This window comes from Telopea speciosissima, chromosome 9 (genome assembly GCF_018873765.1).
Source record: "Telopea speciosissima isolate NSW1024214 ecotype Mountain lineage chromosome 9, Tspe_v1, whole genome shotgun sequence".
NCBI lineage: Eukaryota > Viridiplantae > Streptophyta > Magnoliopsida > Proteales > Proteaceae > Telopea > Telopea speciosissima.
This window is the reverse complement of record NC_057924.1, coordinates 43,930,340-43,938,593: the sequence shown is the minus strand read 5'-3', so window position 1 is coordinate 43,938,593 and position 8,254 is coordinate 43,930,340. Positions and strand designations below refer to the sequence as shown.

At 38.4% G+C, this 8,254-nt stretch overlaps 1 protein-coding gene across 1 annotated transcript; it reads right to left on the bottom strand.

Annotated features, from left to right (window-relative positions):
* Positions 1 to 1,710: 1,710 nt before the first annotated feature.
* LOC122639492 (protein SRG1-like) lies at positions 1,711 to 3,292 on the bottom strand. Its single transcript, XM_043832359.1, has 5 exons — positions 3,259 to 3,292; positions 2,945 to 3,222; positions 2,604 to 2,851; positions 2,181 to 2,505; positions 1,711 to 1,992 (listed from the first exon to the last, which is right to left on the bottom strand). Exons 2-5 carry the CDS (start codon positions 3,200 to 3,202, stop codon positions 1,729 to 1,731), a joined length of 1,095 nt encoding a protein of 364 aa, XP_043688294.1. The 5' UTR covers positions 3,203 to 3,222; positions 3,259 to 3,292; the 3' UTR covers positions 1,711 to 1,728.
* Between the last annotated feature and the right edge of the window lie 4,962 nt (positions 3,293 to 8,254).

Below are 8,254 nucleotides of genomic sequence, written 5' to 3'. Positions count from 1 at the left end.
TGCAGTTAAGAGAAATGTTAAGAGGATTGCAAAGAGGAATGATAAGAGGATTAATAAGAGGATTGTCAAACATATAACCAAGTGGAATACACACAGAGAAGACCGGGTCTTGAGGCTTCGGCCTGAGACAAACTTTGGCACAGAGAAGTCCGGATCTTAAGGCTATGGCCACGGATGGATTTTCACAGAGATGCTGTTCTCACCCACACAGAGGGTATTTTAACCCACAGATAAGTGTTCATATCCACTGTGGGAAATTGAGGTCAGCCAAAGGAAATGAATTTCTATAATGCAAACTGAAACGAATGGTTAAGAGAATGAAATGGAATGATACGAAATAATAATGACAATGATTAAAAGGAAAGAGAAAGAGATAATGTTATGTATCAATATGCAAATGTTCAATATTGATATTTAGTAACTTAATTTTAGATTGATGTTTGTAGCATGGTTGAGTTATACTACTCATTGGGTTTTATAAGGTCACCCCTCTTTGTTTAAACCATGTTTAGATGACGAAGGAAGATAGGAGAAGGGCAAAGGTGTTACCATATCTGATGAGGCGTAGAAGATTCTTAGAATCCTTTACATTTGATGTTGAACTTTATAGTCAATGTTGTAAATATTTATTTTGATATATTGGGTTTTACACCCGATGGATATATGAATGTAACTTGTTTATGGATACAGTTCAGTTCACCTTAAGGACAATATTGTATATTTTGGGCTTACCTTCGAGTAGCCACCTTTGAACTATGGTCATGTGAATGTTAGTGCCATCAGATCCACGTTTTACTTATAGTTGATAACCTCTGACTTTTGTATTGTTGTTGATTGTTTCTTTTTCTACTGTAGTTTGATTAGTTGTTTTAGAGTATAGTTTCCTGTGCAGCTTCCGTCCAGGTCTAGTCCATGGGTCCGGCTAGGCTATTTGAAACAGGGTCGTTACATCCTGGCTGGTCATCAAGGCACTAGGGAAGACTAGTCTCCATCCTCACCGGTCACCTCAATGCCAGGTAGGAACATGCTCAAACATATCTCGCTATATCACTTGGTTACTCCATGTATCTGGTCACGAGCACCAGGGAGAACAAGCTCTAGATTCATCATCTCCATTGTTTACATCATTGTCATTCATTGCCAATCAAATAAAATGTATTGGATTTGGTTTACTCTGATGTTTATGTTCCAATTTAAATAAACTCTCTTGATGATAATTCTTATTTTGTGACTTTTATTGATGTTGCTGCATCTAGAAGAGTGTAGGCTTATTTGTTGAGAACTAAAGATCAAGCGTTTTAGTTTTTTCCAATAGTTCCATGCCAAGGTGAAAGTGGAAAGGGAAGACACGTAAATTATTGAAATGTCTCACATCCGGCATGAGAAGACAACACCCCGTACTCCTCAACTTAATGGGATTGTACAAAGAATGAACTGAACCATTATTAAAAGTATCAGATATATGTTACACGCTGCCAAATTACCTAAAGCCATTTTGGGGAGAAGCTATTCGGATAGCATAAAACTTGATTAACAAATTTCCTTCAGTTCTTTTAGAGGGACATGTCCTAGAAAGGGTATGGACAAGTAAGAATTCGTCTTACTCTCATTTGAAGGTGTATGGAAACAAAACATTTGTTCATGTGTCTAAAGAACAGAGATAAGTGCTTGATGATAAGTTCCCTTATGACTTTGTACATTTGACTCAATACAGTAGACCAACAGTGATCAATGACTTTTTTCACCATTTTGTATCCTCATGAAATCAAGGTAGGACTTGCCACTGAGTTTCAGAGCAAAGAACTCCTTGAAGTACTTCTCCACTGGAACCCTCCTGAACATTGCAGGGTTATTTGCACCAATTAAGCTTGGGGCAGGGCCCAACTCTGCATCTAGTTTAGTGCTGTAGAATGTTGCAATCGATAACCTCTCTTTCCACGAGTTTACTGTTGCCCTATGCTCAATGCTGCGGTAGACACCATTGCTCATTATCTACCAAAACAAAAGAAATTATTAATTTTGTATATTATGCCAGCCAATTTACAAAATAGACACAATTCATCAGTTTATAGCCAATCCAAACTCAATTTTATCTGCTTCATTTAAAAAATAAAACCCTCAAATTTATATTACCTCTGTTGTCAAACACCCCTAAATATTTTCTAAAGATGCAGTATTACCTCCATTATGTCCCCAACGTTGACTACAAAAGCATTTGGGATTGGTTTAACAGGAACCCATTTCCCTTCTTTCCTGATCTGCAAGCCTTCTGTGTCATTCAGTTGAAGGAGGATTGTCAGAGCATCCGCATCAGAGTGAGGAGTGAAGCCTATGGCCAGATCTGGCTGTGGACATGGAGGATAGTAATTCAATCTCATTGATTGCACCCCATCATTGAACAGTTCTCTCATCTCTCCAGCATCCATCTTTAGAGCTCTAGCCATTTGATCTAAGATGATCATGGCAAGCTTGCTTAATTCTGAAGAATAAGTCTCTAGAGTGTCTCTGCAATAGGAAATAAAAGTATAAACTTCAGTGTGCCACTGAAAACATTACCTCATCTTATACGAGAAAGAGAGAGAGAAAGAGAGAGAGAGAGAGACCTAAGAGGATGAGGAAGCTTTCCAAATAAGTATTGTTTCCTTAGATTGGTTGGGAGGGTAGTAATATAGAACATGTCACACCAATCAAGCTTTTGTTCCCCGGATACAACGAAGAGCTGCCCAAATCCCTCATGGTCATCTGGCTTCTGCCAAAGCTTCTTCTTTTCTTCTGAAGGAAGTTGGAAGAAATCTTGAACCTCAGACTTTATTTTCTCAATCAAAGAATTACTAATCCCATGGTTTACAATCTGCAAAATAAGCAGTATTGAATCACTCTAGTAATCTCTAACATACTATCATCTTCCTAACAACTAATTTGGAACAGACATAAACACAAATACCTGGAAGAAACCCCATTCTCTGCAAGCATAATCGAGCCTCTTTAATTCCAAGTCTTTGGTTGGTTCTTCAGAAATCAAGAGTTGAATGTCCAAGACGGGCACAACCGGAAGTGAAGCGGTGTCTGTAATTATCGGTGGATCTTGATCTGGATGTGCATAGCGTGGGGGAACTGTGATCAGGGGCTCTTTTGCCAACTCTTGAACGCTAGGTACCAGTAGAGATGCCCCAAAAGTCAATACCTCTGCGGAGGATTCCATTGTTTTGCTGAGGGAATCCTTCCCTGCCTGTAAATGTATTATTCGTTTCTTCTTGTAAACCCCAATTTATCTTCTTCTTCGATTCTTCTTTCTTTTCTTTTTCTTATCCTTTTATTTTTTTATTTTTTATTTTTTATTTATTTATTTTTTTTATTTTTTTATTTTTTTATTTGGGTAAATCTTCGATTCTTCTTTTAAAGCAGGGAAAACTCGATTGTAAAAAGTTCCCAAAGTCAAATTGAGACGAGGGGTGCTGGGGACCACTAGTGAGAACTGTCCACGTACTTGACATGCGGAAGTGAAAGATGTTGTGCTGTACATAACCATTCCCAAGGTCTCATCTTCCACTAAAGTCTAGGATATCTATAACAATCGAGATCTTTTCCAGCGCGCCTGCCCGTAGTGGTGAGAGCGGCGCAGAGTGTGTCACGCGTGCAATGACCGCCTTATCTTCTGCCTAGCACCTTGTCTTAGTGGGGGTAAGGCGATCATTACGCACGTGATACACTTTGTACAGCTCTCGCCGCTATGGGCAGCATGCCGTAGAAGATCAGGGTCCTATCTATTATCAATGTCTTCTACCAAAAAAAAAATATTTTTTTACAAATGCCCCCTGAAAATGTCCATTTGTCCAAATGCTCCCCTGTACTTTTTCTAATTGTAAATTCTTATTTTCAAAATAATGTAGCACTTTGATCTCTGTTGTTAATTTGGGACGTTAGACATTAATTTTAAAGAATCTAATGACCAAAATGCCTTTCTGATAATAACCCACCAAAATTAAAGAATAAAATCACCAAAATGCCCTCATCTTAAATCGTGTAAGGTTGAAACTGAAAGTTTTTTCCCCAAATTAGTTATGGTTTAAACCCATCTGAAAAACAAGAGATCAGATTTCGTATTCTTGGGAAAGAGAGGAGAAAAGGAGTCTCAGTGCAGAGTTGAAGTATGTAGCTGCATATTATTTCTGGTTATAGTTTCAGTAATGTTTCAAAACTTAAAAATTTCTCGTTGATTTCTTGTTTCCTACGTGAGATCCACTTCTTCAGTTCTCACTTTTTTGATTTGATTTTCTGGATCTGATTTCTTATTACTGTTGTCTTCTGTTTACTGTTTAATCATCATTATTTGATTATGTTCTAAACCCTTAAAATCCTGCATCGATTTTACTGTTTCTGGCATCATTTCAAGAATCTTAAATCCATACAGGATTCCTTCTATATTTTGGAATCTAGTCATCAGATTCACTCCAAACTTTGCAGGTCTTTTTACCCCTTAAACTGAATACTCGACCTCAATTCTAGGTCCATCGATATCAGACTAGTTCGAATAGCCCACTGAGTTTTCTCCTAAATCTTGGTGAGAATGAAACCGAAATACGTTTTCCATTTGAGTTAGGAAATGCAAAAACAGATTATCTCAATAAAACCAATGACAGTTCAAACAACATTCAATCTTAATCTTTCATTAAGTAGAATATCATATTGGGCATAAGCCCAGCTTGCAACCTTCTCAAATGATTCATTCACTGCAAGATTGGATTAAGAAAAGAGAATGTGAAGGAATTAATTAATCATGAGATTCTCTGTGGTCTCTCTTCTTTCCACCAACGAGAATGACTGAAGCATATCATATTTTGTTTGGTTCCACATAAGAGTTCTGGTCATCAGAGTGAATTCCAGTGTCCACCATTCTTGAATTCAGCAAATGGGCTTCTTCTTCTTCGTCTTCTGATTCGTCTATGATTGGGTTAGCAGACAAAGACTGGTCATTGGTATTTATGGTTTTGGTACTCACCATATTTGGATTTCTACTATTATTTCTACCTTCTCTTCGTCCAATACAATTTTTGTTTGATATGATTTCTCTAGATCACAATCTGACAAAAACCCATCCTTTGGATCAAGCGAATGATTCTCAAATGAGAACTCATTGATTGATTCAGTTTCTTTTATGTGAACATTCCAACAACAATCCAACATATTATAAATTAGAACCCAAATTGGTTCCTTGAAACGATCGGAAATCACATAAATGAGAGAACACTAAACGATTTGGGGAAATCGTTGAAGAAGATTGGATTTCAAAGAGGTCTGGACATCGTTTAGGGTTTTTTCGATTCAGTTTCAAACCTAAACAATTTGGGGAAGATGGGGGTAATTTGGTCACTTTACTCTAATGGTCTGATATGGTTAGTGAGGGCTAGTTTGGTCATTCTACCCTTTCAATGGTAGAATGGTCTAAGAATGGTCAAAAAAGTCCAGACGTTTGCACATAACATTTCAAATTAACGACAAGGACTAAAGTGCTACATTGTTTTAAAAGTAGGAGGAATTTGCAATTAGAAAAGTTGTAAGAAGGCATTTAGACAAATGGGCATTTTCAAGGGGGGCATTTGTAAAAAACCCAAAAAAAAATTATCAATGTCCTTTTTTTTGGTAATAGAGCATCTATTGAAGTAAATGCAAGCGCGTGGTAGAAGGATTACACATCTCCTGTAACCACGGAGTGGATAACGGCCAAACTGTTGAATGCATCGTAGAGAGGGCCTTCCTAATTAGAGCATCGGCAACAACTTTTGCCTCCCTAGGAATAAAACTGAAGTACAATCAGAAAAATAAGAGGCGATGTGAAGTATGTCTTGTATCACAGGTTGTATCGCCAATGGGGCAATCTTGCTTGCATCGATAAGGTATGTTATAACCTGCAGACTATCAGACTCCACCTTGACAAATTCCACCCCTCCAGAGATTGCTTCAAGGAGACCGAGCCGAACTGCAATTGCTTCTCCAATAGCGATGGTGTCGAAACTGCTAATATCGGATTTGGCAAACACCGGGGAGCCACAGTAATCCTAATAACAAGGCCAACACCACATATACTATGGTCTGGTGACCGAGAAGCATCAATACACAAAGAGTGGAAAGGTCGTATAGGCGGCTTCCATAGTGCCTTGTCCTTCTGTAAATGGACTTGTGGCATGTTGAGGCATCCAAGGAACTCGTTATGAGCCTTAATAGCCGCTTGAATAACAGCTTCAGGGGTCATTTGTCTTTGGCCCATCACCAATGCATTCCGAGCCAAGATAGTTGTAAGGGGGCATTTGCCATTTGGACCAAGTTATTTTTGTATTTGATACCACAAAAATATAAGGGAAATGCTGGACTTGTAGAGTTAATAGAGTGTCTCTTGGGTTTCAGGCCTTTTAGGAAGAATTGTTGAGGCGTGCGGGAGAGCCTACGACGTGCAAGAGGTGTATGGCCAATAAACAATTTGAACACTATTGAGTGAAGGAAAGAATCCACCCATATGATAAAGGTGGAGTCTTTCATAGATGCCAAGAGAACCAACGATCAAGATCTACCACCACTATTTCAGGACTAATATTTCCTATTCGGGAGAGGGTTCCTACACAACCTGAATGCAGTTTCCGGCCCATAAGGGAACTTTTTTGGAATCTGACAAGAGGAGCAGAATTTATGACATATCATCTCTTCACATGAAGAGTGACATGAGAGGGAGTTGTTCAATTTCACTTTTGAACTGGCATTTTACTAAACTTTTTCCCTAATCAAAATTTTGAAATTGATGTTGTTCTCCCCTTTTTGTATTACATTTCAATAAAACATTTTCTACCTCGAGTTTTTCATTAATCTACATCTTCACTATATGGGAAAATTATCATCTCCAATTCCCTAAAGCTTGACAGTGCCACAGTACTAGGTAGAGATGTCGACACGTGACAGCTCAAACATCCAACAGTTCAAGCTCATTGAACCTGATCTTTTTGCCAAGGAAGTGGGTATTAAGAGAGAAATTAGCATCAACGAGCCCAAGTTATCTAGGGTTTATACTCATCAGCTAATCGATATTGAAACGAGCTTGAATCCGTATCGGTGCAACAGTCTGATTTAGGGTGTAAATCTATCCAAAAAAATCATCAAAAGTGAAGGTATATATATTAACGGTCTGATCGATATGGGCTGATCTATATCAATATCGTATTTGTATTGGTCAAGACCGATACCAGTATCAATACCAATATTTTTAACCATGTGTATGGACTGTGGATGGGCCAAAAGAGAACCATCATTACCCAATGGTGATGTCCCTTTTATTCTCCATAGAAGATATCAAGTGTACTCCATGTAACTTAAAACACTTTTTAGATGTCCCTTCTTATGGGCCTATATATCATCCAGCAAGAAACAATAGACCAGCTCAGAAAGAAAACTACGGTTGTTCCACAGGAAACTCTTAGGATGGCCATGATTCTAAGAACAAGCCATATCCCCACACTTGGGTTTATATACCATCCATGGTCTGCATTAAGAAATTAACTGCATTTTTGACACATTGAAACATTTTTGTCCATCTTTTCAGTTTTTTGGTAATATCGACATGACAATTGTCATTTTTACTTACTTTTACATGATTGCTTTAATTGACTTTGCTATGGACACTTGAATCAAAAGGGCCTTGGTAAATTTGAATCACCATCCCATTCGAACATGCTTGAAACATACTCCTGTTGCAAGTGCTCTACCAATTTGAGCTAAAGACCTATAAAGTAGAGTTCACAATTTACAAGTGTTAGATCACATACACCAAGATCCAAATTAACTAGGGTTTGGATCATATCTGAATGTGTACGAAAGCGCAGTGGAAGAAGGATCAAAAGCCGAGCCGATGGTTCAGCTATTCACCCCGGTACCTCATTAGTCGGCGATACAATTGACTTCCATCCTAAGTCCTATACCTTTCGTCATGTGGTGGATGGACATTCTGGGAGAGTTCACACCAGCAACCGGGAATAGAAAATACTTGGTGGTGGCGATTGACTATTTCACCAAGTGGGTCGAAGGTGAACCATTGGCGAAGATCGGAGAAAGAGATGGAAAAATTAGTTCCCAACAAAGTGATCTACCAGTTCAGGGTACCAAGAATTCTTGTCACGGATAATGGGACATAATTCAACAATCCCATATTGAAGACCTTCTATAAGACGTACCACATTGACTTCTAACCCGTTTCCATAGCCTGCCCATAGGC

Excerpts from the sequence above, each read along its gene's own strand:
- LOC122639492 (XM_043832359.1), bottom strand. The coding sequence starts at position 3,202 with ATGGAATCCTCCGCAGAGGTATTGACTTTTGGGGCATCTCTACTGGTA. Across the intron at positions 2,852-2,944 it reads GAGAATGGGGTTTCTTCCAG|ATTGTAAACCATGGGATTAG; the intron begins GTATTTGTGTTT and ends CTTATTTTGCAG. Across the intron at positions 2,506-2,603 it reads AAGCTTCCTCATCCTCTTAG|AGACACTCTAGAGACTTATT; the intron begins GTCTCTCTCTCT and ends TTCCTATTGCAG.